The following is a 22,819-nucleotide window of genomic DNA, read 5'->3' as shown; positions in this document are numbered from 1 at the left end:
GTTTACCCCCATCTTGTCATCCTGGAACTTCATATTATTAAAGCCTCCGCACAACAATAACTAGCTTTTGGGAGGTATTCAACAAAACAATCCCTCTGGGTTGTTTTCTCCTTTGCTTTAATGGGGGAAACCTAGCTGGCAAGGGAAAGGACCTTGCTATCATCGTAGTTAGAAACACCCACTACTCTATTGGACATGCCTATCCCATAAAAAATTATACATGTTAGGAATTTATATGAGACAAAGTGGCCACCACCCTTATGCCTTTCTCATGTAAGAAATAAAACAAACTACTTTTACTTCACACCAACAAAAACATATCCATCTTAAAAACCAATAAACAAACTTTACAAACCAATAAACAAACTTTAACATCCATCAATAATCTTCTACGTAAACATCCATATTCCCACTATCCTTAATTAAATCTTGATAAGGGTTTGAGGTCACAAAATATTTCTTCTCAAGTGCATGTATCACCTAGCCATGTATCACCTAGCCATCGAAGGAATATTTCTTTGATTCAATGTACATATTCAACTTTGTTAGTGGCTTTCTTTAGCCTCTAGAGAAGAAAATGAGGCCCTTGGGGTGAGAAGAAGTAAGTTTGAGAAGAGCAATCAAGTTCCTTTCTAATAATTGTGTCTACAAGCTTTTATAGAGCTAACTTAGACATCATTGTGCTGCTCTTAAGAAAACTGCATTCTTTTTTCAAAATTTAACCACCTAAGTTCATCATTCACATTTAGTATAAGTCATGCCTTAGTGAATGTAAGAGCCAAAGGTAAGTTAATAAGGTTGGCTTTTACCAAACAAGTTTAATGCCCTGTTTTATGGTTACAACTCTAAAACATAAACCAAGTATTCAAAAAATTAACATACTTAGTAACTTCAGTAACAATTTGTGAGCCTATGCCAATAAACACCTATTTACATAGGTCTTAATGTAAATATCATGAACCAGAGTGATTCAAAACATTCAAACATGGACCTCACTCTGTCAGTATGACCAGATTCTATAGTAATGCCATCAGAAAGGACATATTCATTACCAAAAATATCAAAAGCCTTTTTCACATGGAGGAATCTTTGTTCGTCACGACAGACCTTCATAACTTTCTTTCCAGATTATCAATAGCGGAATCTCTGTACCTCATGATGGACCTCCAAAACAATCTTGCAAACGACCTTTCGCGACATCATTGCTTTTACTGAAAAGACCTTTAACAAAATTCATTGCAGCAGTGATAACAATCTGTAACGAGTGTTCCAGGATACACCATATCACACTTTGTCCATAACGAAGAACACGTGAATGGCCGCCTGCCAATTGCAGTGTTTTTCTAAACGAAGAATAATGTCGGAATGGGGATGGTGATGGATTTCTAATTTTCTTAATTGGATGCCGCTATTCAAAGGAATCGATGACCCTCACGCGTAACAACCGATTCCCAGGGTAAAAAATGGAGAACCTGCCCTCTCTTGTCACAGAATATATACTTCACAAAGACTGAAATGGTCGCAGAGTGAGAGAAAAAAATATTTGTTTAAAACCCTAAAGGCTTTCGGCTCTGTGAGTGGTTCAGTGGTTTGAAGATATTTTTCTTTCCCATGGGGATCTCGGGTTCAAATCTCATCCATGTGATTTTGGGATTACTTTTGCTACTTATTGTGGTGGTGTGTGGGGGCGCCATGGACGATGTCGATGACACTGGTACGCTGAACTGGGCGGCGAAGCAGCGGCAGTGCAGTGGTTCGATAGGGGAGTGCTTTGAAAAGGAGGAAGAGATGGTATCCGGCTGGGAATCGAACCAGAGATCTCTGATGACCAAGAGTTTCCATATTGGTTATGGAGCCCTGAAACGTGGCAGGGTGGTGTGCCCGTTTAAGGGGATTCCTTATTACAATTGCTGGAACGCCTCGCAGGCTAATCCTTATGTTCGCGCTTGTACTAAGATTACGCGCTGCGCCAGAGATACTTCGTAGGATTAGGATTTGAATCTGAATTTGAGTGATTTTCATAGTGTATCCTGTTTCTGTCAGAGCCACAGTGCCGAATAATATCTGTGGGTTATCTATATATATAAATATGATTCCATGTTTTGAACCAGACGTATGAGTTTTATTTAGAAATTTGTATTTGCTAATAGTAGTTCTATACCATTGGTAGTTAATTATATTTATTGGGTGATTTTTTCTAAAAGATTGTTAGTAATAGGTTTAAAGATTGTTAGTAATAGGTTTAAAGGTTGAGATGTATTTAAAATTAGTTATATGTTTTTTATTTTTTAAATTAAATTAGCATTTGTACTTAATGTTGCAAAGGAAACGTCGTAAGCATAGAGTGTGGAAGAATAGGGACATGTGAATGGGCATTGTTGAAAGCAAGGGTGGACAATAAATAGTTGCAATTGAAATTGTTAGTTATGTGTACGCTGAATATAGATATTTTATAAATAATAGTGTGTAGAAGAATAGTGACATGTGAATGGACATTGTTGAACGCAAGGGTGGATGATATTGAGTTGCACTTGAAACTATTAGTTATGTGCGTTTTGAATATGGATAAGTAATAGTAGTGTGTGGAAGAATAGCAACATGTGAGCAATAATGAGTTATAGTTAATGTCATATAGAGGTTATCCATTATTCATGTAGCAGTGGTTGTTTATGTGAACATATTTTGTACATTATTTTAAGTTTTTTTTTGTATTTGGAGATTTTGTTTTTCCATATGTTACATATTTAAGAATGAATTGTCACTTTTAAAGAGGGCACACAAGGTTGCTAGCTGTCACAAACCATCGTGAGAGTAAAAATTAAATGTCCTTTTCCTACTACATGGTTCTCTCAACTAGGTTTTTCGAAAAATACAAGTGAAAGTCATCAAACTCCTTGCTGAAATCAAACTCTCTGGTGAACTTTTCGTAAATATAGGGATGCACAAATTCCTTAACTTGCCAGAACTCTATTAAAATGACATTTTTCACTACTAAGTTCATATGAGATGTCAATTAAACTGTTTTATTATTATTATTTTAATTTAATGTTTCATTATGCATACTAAATCTTTTTTTCATATAAAACTAAATTTAAATGTTTACTCATTTACAAATACTACAACACATACCCCTTTTTCGGATTGATGTTTATGAGTAGTAGGCCAAAACTTGCCAAATGCTTAAATTTATTTTCCAAAATTTCAGAGATGCCCATTTGAAAACCCTGGATATATTAGTGTTTGATACGAACAAGTTTCGAGCATACTGGTTGTTGGGGTACAGAGTTTTCTGTAAATTGCTACCAAGCAAGGAAGAAGTCAAAAGAGGATTGGTATTAAAACCATGGCCGCAACTCAAGGACTTGTGTTCTTGTCCCCAAATAAGACACTGCAACTGACATATGAGGGTGAGTTTTATGAGGTACTCATAGCAAGAGCCCAACTCTCCGCCATAACAGACAAAGGGGGCATACCCTCATCTACAGATACTGTAAAGCAACTGTAGCCACATTTTGAATATTGCTACAAGGGCTTAGAGCATACTATATTGCAGGCTGTAAAGACTCCACATTCAAAACAAAATGGAAAGATAAGATGAGAAACATATTGGATCATAAAGCAATAGAGAGTATAGTGGAAGCATGGGATCCTTATAATTATCGTTGGTCCTCCTTAAGCCTTGCTAGGATTGGTGGCTTAGGCAAGAAGAGTGATTTTCTAGGTATCATTTTCATTTTGTTGCTCCTATGGGGCTTCTTAGATTCAGAATTTGAAGGGACCCAACATGGGAAAAGTGTTGTTTGGTGGCTTGGGCCTGTAACACATAGACTGTACTCATATTGGGCTATGCATTTATAGACACCCTTTGGCTCTAGTTTTCCAACCATAAATCTCTCTAACAAAGCACTGTCTTGACTGAAACCCTTCTTATGGTGACAATGACAAGAACTTCATGCAGAGACCCCACATTCTTTACATAATTCTCAATAATCAGTGGTAAGCCGGAAATAAGGTCATTGCAGAAGAAACAAATTCTTGGTACACGTGAATTCACCCTGGCAAGAAATCCATTCAAACCTTCTATGCCGAGTTTTCTCTGTGCTAAATATTTATACTTTTCTACCTTCCATAGTTCCAAGAGAACATTATGGTCAGAAAAATTGTTGCAATTAGGAAGGGACACCAACCTCCCTGTGGTACCTTATTCAATACAAAGATAGATAAACTCCTTCAGAGATAGCAAAAAACAAAGTGAAGGGTAGTATAAGCAAAATATTTTGTGTAAACAATGTCTCGTGCACTATTTATCATAGATTATCCTTCTAATATTCTCACCAGTGAAGGAAACAAGCTTTTCCAAGTCCCAAAAGTCAATAAAAACAACATATTATCAATACAACAATGCAAAGGTTTCTATCTTCCTATATTTTACATCACAATTGAGCATCAAGGGCTGGCACTTCCAAAGGAGCGTGATCAATTCTTCTTAAAATTCGCCACAACCAAAACAACACCATCAAGACCAGTAACAATATAAGTAAGAAAAATAAAATATCTAACCATATATATGCTATTATTCTCTGCTGGTAATCCATAAGTGGTGACGTTTCAAGAGCTGATGCAGATTCAAGCAGCAAGCTAGCCAATGTTGTCAATTTGTTGTAAAACATTTGGTAGACAAACTTTGAATCTCAAATTCACCAAACAATGAGCAGGATTAAATAGCTCTAATTATCTCCATATAGCCCAGCTCACATGTCCACTATCAAAACTGAAGTAAATTGAAAATGCTCTCAAAACCTTTACCTCTTCCAAAACATAATTTAAAAACACATTGTGACATCTTGTCCATCTTTAACCTATCTAATGATAACCTAAAAATCACAGAACTTTGGTAATCTTCTTCTACAATGCCAAGATTTCAAATCATGATTCATACGTATGGTCTATATAGACTCAAAGGTCATGCATGCTCATTAGTCTCCACCCTAGATTGATGAGCAACATGTCTGCTAAATAAAAGCATAGATAATCTACGATAAATTTAAAAATGAATGCATATTTAAAACATGGTAAATGCTTAGAATTTTCATTATATATTGAATATCAGTACATTATGATATGAAATAAGGCAACATTTTTCATCCATGTGGTGGAAAATAAGCTCGAGGGAAGCAGCTAAGAGCCATGGACTGCTTTATGATTGAGAATGTTGTTGTAATCAATGCTTGACTGGCTACAATGGCTGCTAAAGTGGCAACAATGAACATTGACTAATACATAGGCTATGGTATTGCTTTATAAAATGTAGAGCCTATGTCCCCTGGTTTTTTTTATCAAATAAGTCGCTTGTCTCGTATATGTGATAAGCAGAGATGGGTAAACCAACACACAGAAAGCAAGCTGCAACAAACAACCCAAATTTCTCATTACGGTACTAAAACTTAAGGAGGATGAAGCATGCAGGTATGATGAAATACTAATAATTCTGTCCTTGACATATAGCTTGGACCTGGATTGATTTCCTGTTGAAATGGCCCAAGTCTGCAAACATGGCCTCGGCACCTGGATCCAGTCAGAACAAAGCACTGATGTTAGTGTTTCTATTTGTATAGCTTTAACATAAATAATTGGGATGAAGTTATGAATTTTGTTTGAGAAAATCATTGGTATGGATTTATCAATTGAGTTAGAAAACAATTCCAAGTATACTATATGATAAAATGAGACACATATCATCATGCGAATAATCAATACCTGTTATACATAAGACTACACCTCCAAGCATCACCCATCCTTATTAGTGAAATTCATGAAAGTAATAGTATATATAATATGGGTTGAATGCCTTGAATGCTCCAGGATAATATTTCACAATATTATATTGCCCTATCATGATGTTGGTCACGAACCAGGCAATCATTATGGGTGAGAACATGAAGCTAAATTTACTTGTACCAAGTACCTACACTCTAGATGAAACACCAATGTATTCAAAATGCTTCTCTGAGTATGATGATGGTGTCCAAGCTGTTTTAAATAGGTGAAATTCTGAGAAGATGAATGGCACTGAGTGCTATGAATTAGATGAATGGCACTGAGTGCTATGAATTTCACTTGTTTAAAACAGCTCGGACACCATCATCATACTCAGAGAAGCATTTTGAATATAATGGTGTTTCATCTAGAGTGTAGGTACTGGGTGAATAAGCGGAGAGAGTTTGGTTATGCTCTCAAAGATTATCCCAAAGAAGAACAAGGAAGTAGCCATGATATAGGTGTTTAGAATTCTACATATTGTAGGTTTGTTCAGGTGGATCCTAATATTTATGTTCGTCGCTTGCTGGAGTGCGGAAATAGCAGAGCCCTAGCAGAGGGCAAGACGGTTCATGGCCATATGGTTAAAACCGGCTTTGAGCCAAGCATCTATTTGTGGAATTGTATGATTGACATGTATGTCAAGTGTGGGAGAATTAAGGATGCATGCCAAGTGTTTGACACAACGCCTGAATGAGATGCATGTTCATGGACTACGGTTCTTACAGGTTATGCAAAATGTGGGTATGTGGAAAATGCACGGTGTCTGTTTGACAAAATGCATGAACGTAGCATAGTTTCCTGGAATGCAATGATTGCGGCATATGCCTGATGTGGTTTGGTTGAGGCCATGGATTTATATGGCCAGATGCAATGGATGGGAACAAAACCTAATGAGTTCACCTTAGCCAGCGTTGTAAGTGCATGTGCAAGCATGGTGGATTTAGGATATGGGAGGAAAATTCATGGACCGGTTGTTAAGCTTGGATTTGAGTCAAATGTATTTGTTGGCACTACTCTTGTTGATATGTATGCTAAATGTGGGAGAGTAGATGGTGCACGCCAAATGTTTTATTTAATTCCAGTTCAAAATATTGTTTCTTGGACTGCCATGGTTGCAGGATATGCCCAAAATGGGCAAGCAGACGAGGCCACAAGGTTTTTTAATCAAATTCACCAAACCGGTATGAAGCCAAATGAGTTGACATTTGTCAGTGTCGTCAATGCATGTGCTATTCTCATTGATTTGAGGTTTGGCAAACAGGTCCATGCGTACATTATCAGAAGTGGATTCCAGTCCGAAGTTTCCGTGTGCAATGCTATTGTTACAATGTATGCCAAAACTCAAACCATAGAAGATGCACTATGTGTGTTTGATAAAATGCAAGAACGAGACTTAATCTCATGGAATGAAATTATTGTAGGATATGAACATAATGGCCATTATCAGGAGGCCTTAAAGCTTAGTTTCCAAATGAAACAGATAGGTGTGAAACTGAATCAATTCACTTATGCAAGCATTCTCAGTGTAAGTTCTAGCTTACCTGCTTTTGAAGAAGGTAAACAACTTCATGGTCACATTATCCAGACTGGTTTTGACTCAAGTATGTTCATTGGAAGTGCTCTTGTAGACATGTATGCTAAATCTGGCAGCCTACAATATGGCCGTCAAGTGTTAGACAAAATGCCTGAACAAGATGTGATCTCCTGCAATGCAATGATTGCAGGGTATGTGCAGCATGGGTATAGTGAAGAGGCTCTAAAACTCTTTTGTCAAATACAACACACTGGTTTGAAGCCAGATGAGGCAACTTTTGCTAGCATTGTTAGTGTGTGTGCCAACCTAGCAGGTTCTTGAGCATGGAAGACACATCCATGCACACATTTTTTGTATGGGGTTTGAGTCACCCATGTCTGTGGTCAACACCCTGGTTACTATGTATGCCAAATGTGGAGGCATAAAAGATGCACGGAAAGTTTTCGAGAAGATGATTGAGCATGATGTTGTCTCATGGAATGCAATGATTGTTGGTCATGCTCAGCATGGAGATGGGGTGGAAACCTTGAGACTTTTTGAGCAAATGCTACTGACAAGCATTAGGCGAGATGCCATAACCTTCCTTGGTGTTCTCTCTGCTTGCAGCCATACAGGCCTAGTAGATCGAGGACATTATTACTTTCATTCCATGAGGCATCAACATAACATCACACCAAGAATGGATCATCATGCCTGCATGATTGACCTTCTTGGTCGTGCTGGTCGTCTAGATGAGGCAGAAGATTTCATCAATAAGATGCCATTTGAACCTGATGTCAGTATCTGGGTGGCATTGCTCAGTGCTTGCAGAGTTCACGGCAATATAGAAATAGGAAAGCGTGTCGCACAATTGCTTTTCGATTTGGAGCCGCAAAATACTTCTGCATATGTGCTGCTTTCAAATATCTATTTTGCAGCTGGTAGGTGGGATGATGCAGCCAAGGTTAGAAAAATGATGAAAGACAGAGATGCAAAAAAGAAGCCAGGGTTCAGCTGGATTGAGGTCAAGAATAGAGTACATGCATTCATGTCAGAAGATAGATCACACCCACAAATAGAAGAATTTCATGCAATGTTGAATACATTGGTCGGGCCAATGGAGGAGGCAGGTTATGTACCGAACACAAACTTTGTCCTCCATGATATGGAGGATGAACATAAGGAACATGTCCTCTACCATCACAGTGAGAAGCTAGCCATTGCATTTGGGCTTATGAGCACACCTCCTGGGGCCCCTATTCGAATAATAAAGAACCTTCGTGTATGTGGTGACTGTCACAATGTTGTCAAGTTTATTTCTAAGATTGTTGGACATGAAATTGTAGTAAGGGACATTATGCATTTTCACCATTTTAGGATGGAACGTGCTCTTGTTAGGATTATTGGTAATACAAGATGAAGTTTGAGCACTATTTGGGAGTGGCTTGAATGCTTCTCTATACTATCCTCTATTGGTCTAGAAGTTGCCTCTTGTGACACGCGGAAATAAGGAGAAACATGCTGAGAATATGTCAGTTGTCTCGTAGCTTCTTCATGTGGAGCAGGCTCACCTCTGGCAAGTTTCATACAAGATCCTGTATTGCTTTGATAGCATGAATGGATGCGTTAAAAGTTTAGTATGTTAAGCTTGATTATTGACAAGACGGTTCTGATCTTGTTGCATGACACATAAGACACTTTCTTTTATAGTACTCATTTTAAACATTTTTGGCTGTCTTTATAGCTGCACCAGTTTGGCAAATTGTCAAAATTTCCCTTTAGAGAAATGTTAGGAACATCACTTTCTAAAGAGAACAAAAGCATGGGCGAGAAGCAACATTACAAAACATATGTTTTTTCACAATTCTGCTTTTTGTATGTTGAAGTGCTAATTCGGTCATTTATCATTATTGAGTTGCTCAGAAGGAGGGATGCAATCGATCTTTCTTGATCAGGAAACCAACTTGAACTTTTGAATGGGAGGGAACAAATGGCATGTTGATTAATGTCAAACATTGAGGAATCCCAACTTTGGAACGACACGACATTGTTTATGTAAGCCCCCATCATTGTAAGTCAGGTTTATACTAATTTTATATTATTTCAGAATAAAGTTTTGATTTAATTTAATTACAATTTTAAGCTAGTAAAACATCAAATACCCTAGAATGTTTCCCCCACTGCTACACGTTTTTTGTTGAAATTGCTCTACACACCCTAGAAATGCTTTGCAGCTAGGCCTTCCAATTGATATCATTTTTCTGCAATTCCAGATGTCAAGTTTCTATTCTAGAGTGATGGAGATGCAACATTGCGTGTTGGTGGGAACAAAAAATAGATAGAAAATATCAAAAAATTGAAAATAAATACTGTGCACAAGAGCTCCACAATATTTCAGAACTGTGAATAATGGATAACCTTGTGTGATCATGCCTCGCATGCATAAAAGGCAAAGAAATAAGTTATTTAACCTGAATTTTAAAACCCTCCAACTCAGTATACTCTCATAATATAGAGGATCCTTTATTTTTTAAAAGCAGAGGAATATCAATGCATGTATGGTATCTGCAACTTTGAATAAAAGGCATGGTTTGACCACTGAAAAAACCTTGTGTTCTTTAAAATATTATTCATACAGTTTTTGTCTCCATGGACAAAAATAGTGCTTTCAACAAGTCAGCCAACAAGCTACCCTTGCAAAGGATAGAGGAGGTTCAAACATATCCAGAAAGAGCCGATCTAATTTTCTCAACCAATCTCTCATGCAATCCAAATTGACATGATTTGCCAAGAAGACAAGGCTTCCAAGGAGTCAATCATGCAGCTTGTTGGACTTATTTATATACTAGATCTTTATTAGACACCACCTTAGATGTACTATTTTCCACAATAATAATTTGAAAGTTTTAAGTAGGGAGTCAAGATGGCTTTACAAAAATGGCATTGTTTAGGCCTAACACCTGGTTAAATTAAAATATATACCCTTTAACGAGGAATATAAACGGCACACAGATAAGGAACGCAGCAGCAATGGTGGGTACAACAACTCCCTGATCAAAAGCCTTTCTAATACCCCCTGTCCTGGTGACGTGTTGATAGATCAAGTATGCAAAAGCCGCTATGGAAATGACTATTCCAGCTTGGGTTCCTCTGCAAATCAACAACATCCCATAAACTACCATCCACATTTCCAAACACCAATTCAATCATTTGTTAAGGAAAACAACAACTTGCCTCAGGTTCATGGCTTGATAAGGAGCAATAATCACCAGTAACACAAATAAAAATGGCAGTTCCAATTCCCCTGTTCCCAACAAATTAAGTTTGTCAAACACTACAGTTCTGTCATGCAATTCAACTCAATATACTGTGCAGGAAAGAACGACCAAGTAAGTAAAATAGGATGGCATTTGAGTTCTTGTGACTCACCAAGAATGTAGTAAAATAGTCTAACAAGGAAGACCAAAAAGGCAGTCCACAAACCATAATCACCTTTGTAATAATGTAGACAAACAAATCGAAATGTGGGGTGAAGTTTAAACTCTCAGTTCACTTCACTGGAATTTGTCTAATTTTGCAACTGGGAAGAACCTGGTCACCTGATCCAAGAAATGACATCTCCAGGTGCCTCTAGGGCCAACAGTGGAACAAGGAAAGATTTGTCGATGGCTGTGTGCTTTGATAACATCAAAACCCTGCAACACCATAATTGAATCATTTTTTTCCTCAACAACTACTTGAGTCCCAAAAATAAAAGTTGAATTATGACTCAAAAAAGCCTAATGCCTTTTTTAGAGTACTGACCTTTGGAAACGGGCAAAAGCAAAAGCAAATAAAACTTGAGACATTTGTGTATAAAGATCTAAAGCTGAAATAAAAATTAAATTATGAACCCCAAGAGAGCCTTTGAGGTATTCCATTTTCTGAGAGGAATATATTGACAATTGGAAACAGCCAGAAAGCAAAAGCTAAAAAGCTCAACAGATTGTTGTAGTAGAAAAATCTAGTAAATTGAGGTTGCCTATCCCAAATTAGTTAGCATTCTGAAGGAGCCCCTTGTCTCAACAGTAGGCTTGAGAGAGATTGTCCTTAACAAAGTTATCCTTAGCGGAGCTTTGAACCTGAAAGAGATTGTCCTTAACAAAGTTATCCTTAGCAGAGTTTTGAACTTGAGAGAGATTGTCCTTAACAAAGTTATCCTTAGAAGAGTTTTGAGTTGTTCTTTAGAGAGGGGGGGATTGTATAGCTGGAAAACCAATCTAAGATGCTCTAAGAGAGATTGTCATGAACAAATCTATCCTTGGCAGAGTTTTGAGCTAATCTTTAGAGAGGGGATTGTATAGCTGTAAAACCAATCTAGGATGTGGAGCAACAATATCATATAATGGATTGAAAATAGAATGTGTTGTAATCAGATCGAATAACGGATTGAAAATATCAAAATTAGCAGAATGAAAGTAGAAATCACTCACCAGCCCACCATAAAACCATTTGCTCTTTGAGTAGCAGCCACATCTGTGGATTTATTGGTAAGAGGTATCATCCAATGTACTAAAATTACTAATCCAATCCAACCCTTTTGCTTTTCCTGCATTCATCGAGAAATTTTTAAAATCTCATAGAATGAATGGAGATGAACATAGATCAAAGAGGAAAAGGACCCGATAGGTTTTCCTGTACAGCTCCACAACAGCTATATGTGATAGCAAAACATGGTGACCAACAATATATGGCTCAACAGTTGAGTTTCCAGCAATACAATTTCCAAATGGTTGGGAACATCTTTGAGGTGGGAAAACGCCGTCATCATATCCTGCAGTGCCAAAAACATTGGGCTCATTGAAAGTGGACCAATATTTCACTCGATCACCAAACTCTCTGAAACACACATCTGCATAACCTTTAAAATCCTCCCTACATAAGATCAAAGTAGATTAGAGAACTCTGCTTCTCTAACCATAAGGTTATTAATGCACCATAAATTGATGCTTTGACTTGTGTGTCAACCCACATGGGAAGAAAAACAAGAACTGGAGATGACATAAGATGTTTACACAATCTGTGGATTTAAGAAACCTCCATAGGAATCTTACAGAGCTTGGGGCAGATCAAAGTCGTACAATGTCACATGTGGTTGAATGCCTGAGACATGCATTGTGAAACGATTAACAGTTTTGAGGATGATAGTCACAGGAATAAAAACAAAGTAGAGAGTCAAGTTTGTCAATAAATACTACCATGGGACAAAAGCTCATTTATGAGGTTATTATACTACTCAACGCCTTTTGGGTTGATGGGTCCTTCGCCATCTGCATCAATATATGTGAAATAGTTATTTCCTACCATTGTCCATTGAGTGTTTACTAAATTCTCAAGATTAAACATGTGGTGAGAGCTCAAACAGAAATATACCAGGAATAAGCCTGGGCCATGAGATTGAAAATCTATAAGCATCTACTCCCATCGTAGACATTAGATCAATATCCTCCTTCAAAACCCACATGAAATTTTGCATCAGGTTGATACCCAAATCATCTAGGAGTTTAACTATTGATACATTAGTATGAAAACAACAATAATGGGGTTGGACATGCACATAAAGCTTGAGGATGGCTTACAAGTAGCCACTGCATATAGGTTGTCCTAGTGACATTTATTGTTCTTAGATTTGCAGATAATGATACCTTGTAACGATGGTATTGATCAACAACTACATCTCCATTACCTCCATCCAAAGTAATCCCTGACAATACAGTTAAAACAAACAACAGCTCACTTCCAGCCTTGGCCTTGAAAGTCCCAAAGTAAAGTAAGGAACTGGGTAGAATGCAAATGAAGGGATGAATGAAGATATGTGATGAAACAGACCTTCCCTGTGAGTGAAAGTGTCAAAGATGCTTCGCTTCCAGCCATCTTCTGTTGCAGCTCCTTCATACTGCAGAAAACCAAATGTTATTTTGCAAAGAAACACGCTGGACAGTATTCCATATGGGCACAAACTGGAACTGAGTTTGCCATGGCAGAATTAGCACTACCGGGCAATTTCGAAGTCCTGGAGACAAAAAGAGTTCAGAGGGCATGAGGAGGGGTTCGTAAGGAGAGAGGTGACCACCTAGAGAAACAGAGTGTGAATATTGTGTTGCCTTGGGGAAGGTTATTTGGGGCTGCCTTGGGGAAGGTTATCTGGAGCTAGCTTGGTGCTAGTGGAAACCTCCCTGCCAGATAGAAAATCTGACTTTTCCAGGCCGGACTACGGTTTTGAGCCCTGAGAAGTAACCTGTGAGAGTTTACTCTCAACAACTGTAATGGAAGGAGGAAGCTCAGGGGGAACTTGGACGTGATTTCCATTGCCAGTTCCATAGGCTGGGAGGTGTGGTCCTGTCCCGAATTCACTTTCTTGGAAAACTGTGAACGCATCAGATAAGTAATTATGTTTATGATATGCTTCTGAGAATCCAATAGATAAGAATAAGTAATTCTGTTTAGGTTATGCTTCTGAGAATGCATCAGATAAGAAAAAGTAGTTCTGTTTATGTTATGAGAATGCATTAGATAAGCCAAATAATACTGCTTATGATATGTTGCTGAGAGTGCAATAGATAAGTAAAGAATACAGCTTAAGTAAGAAAAGACTGCTTTTGTTATGTACCTATGAATTAAACATGTAACTAGGACAACAAGTGGTATATGTAAGACTTACACAGTACTTATTTGAGTATGCATTCTTGGACAAATAAATTGTGCAATAGATAAGTAAAGAATACAACTTAAGTAAGAAAAGACTGCTTTTATTATGTACTTATGAATTAAACATGTAACTGGGACAACAAGTGGTATATGTAAGAATTACACAGTACTTATTTGAGTATGCATTCTTGGACAAATAAATTGTACAAATTGATAGAGCATACTGTGAGATATACCTGTCTAACAGGATTGAAATGGTAATGTTATTCAACCCATAATCAACAGAGACACTGTGACTGATAAACCAAAGTAAAGGGAGTAAATGAACCATGTTCATAGTGCCAATACACTGGTCTGAGGGTAAGTGAGGTATTAAAATACCTATCCTCCAGCCAGGGTAACCTGTTCAGGTAGATTGACCCTCCTGGGGAAGAAACCCCAATTTCAAAGAAAGAGCTCCATTGGGGAAACTGGGAAATCTCCACTGTAGAAATGATATACAACGAGCAAATGCAAATAACAGTATTCGTCAAAACGATAAGAATGAAACCCATAACCCTATTTATTTATAGAATGAACTGTAAAGAGAGATATCAACAATCTTATTCATTAACTGGAAATGAGTAAACCTGTGAAACACCGAGGAGATGTAACAGCATGACTACCCCATTTCTTCCAGACATAAATACATTTTTTTTAAAAGACTAATACAATTGCTGAAAGGGCGAAAAGATGCTCCAGAACTTAATTAGGCATTGAACTGAATGAATATTATTACTATGCTGGGAGTGATCTTGAGGGACAGAAATAATTTCCGCATACCTCTTGGTCGCTGAAATGCAACAGTCATAACGAATACAGAGTATCATCAGCCTAAACCAAATTTGAATGTGTCAAACCGTTTAAATTACATTGCAGAAAATAAATAGTCATAGTAGATCTTATACAGAGAATTTGTAATTAAGGGAAAAACCGTGCTGTCGGTTGTGAACCATTAAACTATATTCTGGGCCGAGGATCCTCAAACCAGAGATTAAGGCTGATTTTCTTGCAAACATTCATAGGGGCGGTAGCTTCAGGAAGCCCTAGGATACCGCAGGCAAGTTCCGGTTGTACAATAACTCATTTCACTATCAAACCCTCTTCTGGAAGAGGAATAACCAGACATGTTCCACAGTAATAAAGCCTACAGAGCTTCAAAGGAAATCGCAAGACAAGCCTTAGGCTGAGCTCGCCAACCTGAGTGAGAGAAGTTGTTCCTGCACTTTCGGAGTTCTTGACAGCCGACAGCACCAACCCCACTTGGAGTTTGTTGGGGTTTGTTGCTGGCCTGCAAAAACAACCCATGAAAACAAGTAAAAACCTGGTTTCAAATTAAACATTATAACTCGGAAGATAAGAGCTTCCATGGTGAGATTACCCGAGTTCTGCCGTGATGAAATAACCGGGAAGAAACAAGGTTCCGTGATACCAGGCCAGAGCCCTGGAAACAAGTTCAGTGGATCCTGTGGAGGGTAGCTGAAGCAAGCAAGAACAGTTCTCATTCATATCATTGCTCTATGAAATAATTTTGTTCGCTTCAGCTTCCCAGTGCCGGCTCATTCTAAACCCTGCGACGGTTGCGGTGACGTGAGCTTATGATGAACAATTACAACCATTCAACTGCCTTCCCTTAATCGAACGACTAACAATACTCTAATCGTCTAACACATAATCTAACGGCGCACAGGATGACAAGTAGATTTTAGGGAAGTTCATTCCAGAGGGAAACGCCTTACAGCGTAATTAATTTATTAAAAAATGTTTTTTAAATTAGTGTTTTTGGATATTTGATATTGGTTATCTATGATATTGTAATAAAATTTATGTATAGATTAAGACTTTCTAAACATTTGATACTGGTAAATCATGATATTGATAGTTCGTAGTGTAATCAAATCTATTTATAGATTAAGAATTTCTATGATAACTTGATATAAATCTTCAGGATTAAGAAACTTGTTAATAAATATTTAAATGCATATATTTAATTTTTTTATAGTTAATAATAATAATATTTTAAAATAAAGCTATACTTCAATTAATTTTTGTGATTTTGGTTATGTGAAAAGTATTATATAAATGTTTTGATATTATAAATTAATACTTATCAACTTTTATTAATTATTTAATTTATAAATTATATGAATAGTAATATTAATTCTTAAAAATTAAAATATTGCATTCCAAAATTTTCAATATTTTTAAAAATAAAATTTACTTTAAATTTTTATTTATCGTAATTTACAATTTTCATTTAAAAGGACAAACCATCAATCAAAACTCTTGGCATGCAAAATTTTGTCGTTGTTTACTCGAGAAAAGAAATGCACTCACATATATGTCTTTGGGGACTCCATACTCACCATAAATGCTCAACAAAATTCAAGTTTGTAGAAACATTATTCTCCTAACCATTCTAAAAGATATTCTGAAGATTATTTACTCTCTCCTCTTTAACTTTCTCTCATATTTATAAGTTGAAGAACTTAACAGTAGACTACCTTTCAAAAGAAAGCCTCAATATGAACAAAGCCCATGGATATAAAAGAAGAGGTCAATGGACATGCCTATGAGTTCTTCCATCGACCATTATGGGACACTCATCTCATTTCAACACCTAAATAACCTCTCTTTATATTATATATAAAATTTTCCATACGTAGTATTCTTTCTATATCCAGTTTTATTGACAGTATCACCACGTTTTTTTGGGGGCAGAACGGTTATCTCACTACTATGGTTGTAATTATCAATATATGTTTTTTTGTTTTTTTCCTTGTAAAATAGTGTTGACGATTGCTTTGGGCTTCCCTGTTTCCTTGAGCTTACACAACTTTTTTTTGGTCATTGAATATACATATGATATGTTTTATGTAGAATGTAATTTTCAATCATTTTATATGATAGGAAATGACAATTTTTTTATAGAAAAAAAGTATAGTGGTTTGTTGTTAATTTTTGTAATTAACACCAGTATAAATCTATCTTAACTACGAATCTAGTAAGAAAATCAATTTTTTTAAAGTACAAAAATTATACTTGGAGATATTTGATTCCTATATATATAGCACATGGAAGAAATGTCGTAACTAGGCCCTCTCCAGTGTAGTATGGAAGAAATATTGTAATGTCTCGTCTTGCTAAACATTTTGACTTAGTCAATTTATATAAAAATAAATAAATAAATAAAATTTATAATTATATGTATAATTAATTATAATTGATAATTAAATCAACCTATGTAATGCCCCCGGATAAAAATGTAAATATTTGATTTATTGTGGTAAATATAAATTGAACCTGTTATTATTATCTATTTAAAAATTTAAATATAATTTGTTTTCATTATGAGATGAAGGAAGTTTTTCCTTAAAAAGGAGGTAATTCTCAAGGAGGAAGTTGTCCTCTTGAGGTGGAAAGACAGTTGCTGTGAAATCAACCCTAACTACCTCCCCTAACTGGAAAAGTTTCCAAAGAAAATGAGGGGAGGGGAGGAAAATCTGCGTTGTAGTGACAGGCAAAGGAAAAAAGGAAAGAATCCAATAAGGAAAGAAAAGTGGCTAAGTCTGGTGATGACCAAATAGCCCTGCTCACTATACGAGCACTTGCAGAGGACTGCGGTCTAGCAAGAAGCAAGGGGGGAGATTCTGGTCCTGAAGGACGAATCTCATGGTCGGGTGGATTGAAAGACAATAGGCCCTTATTCGGGTGACTGTCAGGAACAACTCTTCAGCCGGAGAATTCCAGGTACGTAAGAAACCTCTATGTTGGGACTGTTTAGAAATCTGTATAATGTTATTTTTTTTTCTCTGTTTCCTCTTTATATTGTGAAAGGGGAGTGGGAGAAATTTTCTTACAGGGAATCAAGACGAGAAACTAAGCAGAGGTATGGTTATCCTCCTAAAGGAACTTTTACTGATGCTAGTGTTTAGTAGCTTGTGAAGAGTTTTGAATCTTGTTCCTTTATAATAATAAAAATTGGGAGTCAAATGCGTGAGTGGTCTGTTGGGAAATCTTTTCAAAGATTATAAGAATAATGGTAAAACAGAAAACTCACAGGCTCACCATAGATTCAGAGTCTTCAAAAATACTGTCATTATAGCAAAATGAAATACATTCCATTAACAACAGAAAGACCAATAGGGTTCTTTCTTTATTCTTTTCACATGCCTTATTTCAAGAAACGCAGAAAAGTATAACATTTAAAATTGGAACCCCGGAACATTCGTGGAATGAAAAATATAATTAGACTATAAAGAAAACTCTAAGTGGCAAAGTCGCAACCGCAAGGGTATGCAGACTTCATGCCCAGAGTCTAATTGCTTCCACTAGCATGCAGATAAAATCTATAAGATAGCAATGTAAGCACACGAATATATATTCACAACAACAGGAAGGCAATCTTGCCAATCTTGGCACCATACGGGACGAGTAAATCAGAGAGAATGCATGAAAGTGTAACCTGGCTCTGAGGAGCGAATTTCAGGTATTAATCTTGTAGGGTATACGAACAAGAATCTAGTAGTGAGAAGAGCCAGACTTATAATCATTGTCAAAAAAAACAAACACATAAACCTGCTAAGCATAAACCCTTTACCATCATGTGAAGAGCATTATGCCGTGCACTGTACATTATGAAATGTCGTGCACCATACAATATGAAATGAAAACCCCGCTGGCAAACGGAAGAATGTACAAAACAACATTATATATATATATATATATATATATATATATATATATTTACAAAGATGCACTGTCACAATGATAAAAACATCATAATTCAATAACTCATGCGCCACAGGAAAGGTGCTCATCCCTCAACTGACAGAACTCGGGTCGTGGAGACCAGACCAACAGTAGAAGAACTGGAGTATACATAAATATTGTGTGCATGAACAGTCTTGAAAACGTAGGGAGCCACAAAATGTTCACCAAGGGAAATAACCCGAATAAAATTATTTAACAGAGGATCCATTACATAAGCAAATGTATAAGAGAGCTCGAGGGCTCATCAAAATATAGTTAACAGTTCAAAAACCCTTTCGAGGGATGGATTCCCAACCCTTATATGAGCTGGGCGGACCTGCCAGGCTCAAGTCCTGCCAATACTCTGTACATTAAGCAAAAAGGAGAAGCCGTAAGGGACGGGGCCAGAGGGCCATTACTAACCGACAAAGATAAAGAGCTCTTTATATCATGCTAAGAACCCTTACTTCTTGCAGCAGAACGTTTAAGTTAACAAATGACAAGCGGAAATCTCGTAGGAACTTACCTGTCAGTCGAGCTTTGAGAGGTTAGGACCCGAAAGTTGGGTAGCTACACCCGCACCCATGCATAACTTGCTGGAGTAAGACCCGTATTCCTCGTCCATAGGAAACAGAGACAAACCTGAAGCATATTAGAATTTCGGGCCGAACAGATAACAAAGGAATACAGTAAGAGTGTGAAAAAAAAAAAAAAACTTACAAACAGCAGGGTGAAATTCTTACCACAAGGCAGCTGCTGCTAAAAACCCGGTCCCAAATCGATCCGGAACTTGGCAAAGCTCCAGAGCCATAACCATTCATCGTCAAGCAGAGGTTTTGAGCGTGTTCGGCACCAGGAAGGAAAATGGAGCTGTTGCAAGGCCAAGGCCAAATGCTTTTGGAAACATCAATGGATCGATTAACTGAGTTGATGTGTATCGAGCCAGCCTCACCCTCAGATGGGCTACCTTGCTTCCACATCGTCGATGCGGGGAGGAGCCCAAGGGCGCATAAGCAGAGGGTTCATAAATCATACCCTCATCACGTGAATGAGCTAGCAAACATAAATGCCAAGGCCAGGTGTAAGGAGCAGCTTTGCCAGCATTAAATCCAACAGACAATTCTCTATTCTCCACGGGATATTTCCAATTAAGCTCAAAAATGACCAAATAATTCTATACATAGCCATTTCTATTGTGTTTCCTGCATGTAGGTAGCATTAAAGTTGAAATGTTTGCGTTCAGAAGCATGCAAGGGTGGTATAGAATATGTGTATTTGTAAAAAAAAATTATTACACGCAGGTTAATTCGTGGGGACATTACAAGTGGTATCAGAGCCCAGTATCAAAAACTGTGGCCTCTAGGAATTGGAATTGATATACAGATTGAATATAATTTATTTCCATCTCTAACGAGCAGTAAAAAAAAAAAAAAAATTTGATGCGTGACTACACACCTGTTATTTTTATTTTTAAGTTCATGAGAAAGATTGACAATATGAGGAGAGCAGACAGTGCGTCACATAAATTTGTAGTGGGACAGGGACCTGCAGAGAATAACCCCGAATTATGGGTACAGCTTGGAGAGGAGGCTTGCAATACAAACCTTGCAATTTTGGAGACAGTGTAGGAATTGAAAAATGAAATGGCCCGATTGAGGGAGGATAATGCAAGGTTAACAATGGAACAGGAGAGAATTATAAAGAGCCTATCTGACAAGCAAAATCAGCAACCACTGAATCCCAGTGCTGAGCAACAAAGGATGTCAGGGGAACAGAATCAAAACACAAAACCCGAAGAGTCGGAAGGAAGGGAGGATGAACGATCTGATAATGCCTCCGAACAGCAGACATCAAAAAAGCATCGAGTAGAGTTGCAAGGGGAATTCTGCAAGATCAAACCGCCACACTTTGACGGAGAACAGGAGGAGGCAGTTGAGGCGTGGTTGATTAATATGAACACATATTTCCAGCTATATGAATATGATCACAATCTTAAGGCAAGGTTGGCCATTTTCGAATTGCAGGGGAAAGCTACCCTGTGGTGGGAGGAGGTTAAGATGGTAAAAGGAGTGAGTGAACAGACTATCACTTGGGAAAATTTTCAAAAATACTTTAAAGAAAGATACGTGATAGAACGATTCTATGACGAAAAGGCAAGAGAGTTCCATGACCTGCGATTGGGACAGCAAACTATGGACGAGTTCATCACTCGCTTTACTTCATTATTACGTTATGTGCCTTATATTCAGGAAGAAAAAGCTAAAGTACAAAGGTTTATCAGTAGTTTACCCTTGAATATGAGAGAAAGAATCAAATTTGACAACCCAAAGATGATGGACGAGGCTATACGCAAAGCCCTGCTACCAGCAAAGCAAGCAGAAGGGAGAAATCCTGGGTAAGAGATGGATCGATAAGAAAAGCAGCAAGCTAGCTCGAAGTGCAAAAGGTAATCGCGGAGGTGGTAACAAAGGACTGGCCAAGGGACAGCAAGGTCTCCAGTGCAATGTTGGGGCTGTGGTGGACCCCATTATGTTAAAAACTGCCCTCAACGAAAAGGAACTGAACAATTTTCCCAAGTCTATGAAGCTTCTACGGTTGGCGATGTAGGACGGAGTCTACCGAAGATTAATGTTGCTCTGGAGGATCGTCAGGTGGAGTACCAGCCGACCATGGTGGAATTTGAAGGTAAACTCTTAGACCTTGCTGTAACTATTTTAATTGACCCTAGTGCAACATTAAGTTATATTAGTCCTAGAATTGTGGAGCACTGTAAGTTGCAACCTGTTAAGTTTAAGGACCCTTGGCTAGTTCAGTTGGCAACAGGGGCAAAAAGACGGGTAAATGCTAAGATCAAAAACTGCCCTTTAAAAATAACAGGACAGTCAGTTACAGCAGATTTAAATGTGCTTCCCCTTGGTTCATACGATATATTAATTGGTATGGACTGGTTAGAGAAACACTGGTCCATAATTAATTGTAAAACCAAGACTATCAGTTATAAGGATGAGCTTGGAATAAAGCAAGAAATGCAGGGAATCAAGCGGCCAGTGCAAATTCGGCCCATAACCGCCTCACATTTAGCAAAATGTATTAGGAAAGGATGTTGGATTTATGCTGCCCAAGTGGGCTACACCAACTCAAAAGATAAAACAACCACAATGGAGAATATTCCTGTGGAATTTGTTGATGTGTTTCCAGAGGAGATTCCCAGACTACCACCTAAAAGACATATAGATTTTACCATTGAATTAGTGCCAGGAGTAGCCTCGGTATCCTGGGCACCCTACAGAATGAGCATACCAGAATTGACAGAATTAAAAATGCAATTATAAGAGCTGTTGGACAAAAACTATATCCGCCCCAGTGTGTCACCCTGGGGAGCCTCGGTGTTGTTCGTTAAGAAGAAAGACAGGACCCTTCGCATGTGTATAGATTATCGTCAACTAAACAAATTGACGATCAAAAACAAATATCCTCTGCCCCGTATCAATGAACTGTTTGATCAGGTAAAGGGAGCAACAATTTTTTCAAAGATTGACTTGCGATCAGGGTATCACCAAGTCAGGATTAAAGAGGAGGATATAGCTAAGACAACTTTTAGAACACGATATGGCCATTATGAATTTGTGGTGTTACCCTTTGGGTTGACCAACGCCCCCACAACTTTTATGTGTCTAATGAACAGCGTATTTCACCAGTATTTGGATAAGTTCGTGCTGATTTTCATTGATGATATATTGATTTATTCTCGGACTATGGAGGAGCACCAGGAGCACCTCAGATTAGTATTGCAAACCCTGCGAGAACACCAACTATACGCTAAGTTAAGAAAATGTGAATTTTACAAAGAATAAATACAATATTTGGGGCATATAATTACTAAGGAAGGAATCAGAGTGGATCCCGAAAAGATAAGGACTATAATGGAATGGCGGTACCTAAAGATGTGGCGAACATCCGATCCTTCGTGGGGTTAGCAGGCTATTATAGACGGTTTGTGGAAGGATT

At 37.6% G+C, this 22,819-nt stretch overlaps 3 protein-coding genes and 1 pseudogene across 5 annotated transcripts; 2 read left to right on the top strand and 2 right to left on the bottom strand.

The window, feature by feature from the left end:
• The first annotated feature begins 1,089 nt into the window (after nucleotides 1-1,089).
• LOC149224799 (rapid alkalinization factor-like) lies at nucleotides 1,090-2,189 on the top strand. The gene has a single exon (XM_089383609.1). The coding sequence runs from the start codon at nucleotides 1,612-1,614 to the stop codon at nucleotides 1,984-1,986; it is 375 nt and encodes a 124-aa protein (XP_089239735.1). The 5' UTR covers nucleotides 1,090-1,611; the 3' UTR covers nucleotides 1,987-2,189.
• Nucleotides 2,190-5,552: 3,363 nt separating this feature from the next.
• LOC149224798 (putative pentatricopeptide repeat-containing protein At3g13770, mitochondrial pseudogene) lies at nucleotides 5,553-8,743 on the top strand (annotated as a pseudogene).
• A 1,116-nt stretch (nucleotides 8,744-9,859) lies between these two features.
• LOC149224797 (cold-regulated 413 inner membrane protein 2, chloroplastic-like) lies at nucleotides 9,860-10,951 on the bottom strand. The gene is made up of 4 exons (XM_089388286.1): nucleotides 10,933-10,951; nucleotides 10,763-10,825; nucleotides 10,568-10,637; nucleotides 9,860-10,483 (listed from the first exon to the last, which is right to left on the bottom strand). The coding sequence occupies exons 1-4, from the start codon at nucleotides 10,949-10,951 to the stop codon at nucleotides 10,303-10,305; spliced, it is 333 nt and encodes a 110-aa protein (XP_089244412.1). The 3' UTR covers nucleotides 9,860-10,302.
• Nucleotides 10,952-12,172: 1,221 nt separating this feature from the next.
• Nucleotides 12,173-15,661, bottom strand: LOC149224796 (putative inactive beta-glucosidase 33). 3 transcript variants are annotated; one of them, XR_016249544.1, is made up of 8 exons: nucleotides 15,441-15,661; nucleotides 15,260-15,350; nucleotides 13,202-13,268; nucleotides 13,018-13,076; nucleotides 12,746-12,821; nucleotides 12,571-12,642; nucleotides 12,388-12,475; nucleotides 12,173-12,247 (listed from the first exon to the last, which is right to left on the bottom strand). XR_016249544.1 is itself a non-coding variant. In XM_089386268.1 (7 exons), exons 1-6 carry the CDS (start codon nucleotides 15,566-15,568, stop codon nucleotides 12,605-12,607), a joined length of 459 nt encoding a protein of 152 aa, XP_089242394.1. In that variant the 5' UTR covers nucleotides 15,569-15,661; the 3' UTR covers nucleotides 12,173-12,475; nucleotides 12,571-12,604. The 3 variants fall into 3 exon arrangements, 2 of the variants coding, with proteins under 2 accessions (XP_089242394.1, XP_089242395.1); XM_089386268.1 differs by having other exon boundaries at nucleotides 12,173-12,475; XM_089386269.1 differs by lacking the exons at nucleotides 12,173-12,247; nucleotides 12,388-12,475; nucleotides 12,571-12,642; ... (1 more) ...; nucleotides 13,018-13,076; nucleotides 13,202-13,268 and adding an exon at nucleotides 13,294-13,738.
• Nucleotides 15,662-22,819: the final 7,158 nt, after the last annotated feature.

The sequence above is a fragment of the Pinus tabuliformis genome, chromosome Q (genome assembly GCF_031772625.1).
Source record: "Pinus tabuliformis cultivar Carrire ecotype Pingquan chromosome Q, CPIR1, whole genome shotgun sequence".
Classification (NCBI taxonomy): Eukaryota; Viridiplantae; Streptophyta; class Pinopsida; order Pinales; family Pinaceae; genus Pinus; species Pinus tabuliformis.
Note: the sequence above shows the minus strand (reverse complement) of the source record. Positions and strands in the feature narration are given on the sequence as shown.

Bases quoted from the DNA above. Each gene is read 5' to 3' on its own strand.
- LOC149224797 (XM_089388286.1), bottom strand. The intron at 10,638-10,762 runs GTGAGTCACAAG...TGTTGGGAACAG, and splicing joins ACTATTTTACTACATTCTTG to GGGAATTGGAACTGCCATTT. The intron at 10,484-10,567 runs GCAAGTTGTTGT...GTTGATTTGCAG, and splicing joins TATCAAGCCATGAACCTGAG to AGGAACCCAAGCTGGAATAG.
- LOC149224799 (XM_089383609.1), top strand. From the start codon at position 1,612: ATGGGGATCTCGGGTTCAAATCTCATCCATGTGATTTTGGGATTACTT.
- LOC149224796 (XM_089386268.1), bottom strand. From the start codon at position 15,568: ATGAATGAGAACTGTTCTTGCTTGCTTCAGCTACCCTCCACAGGATCC. The intron at 13,269-15,259 runs GTTGGCGAGCTC...GGTTTTCTGCAG, and splicing joins GAACAACTTCTCTCACTCAG to TATGAAGGAGCTGCAACAGA. The intron at 12,643-12,745 runs GTATATTTCTGT...ATATTGATGCAG, and splicing joins ATGGCCCAGGCTTATTCCTG to ATGGCGAAGGACCCATCAAC.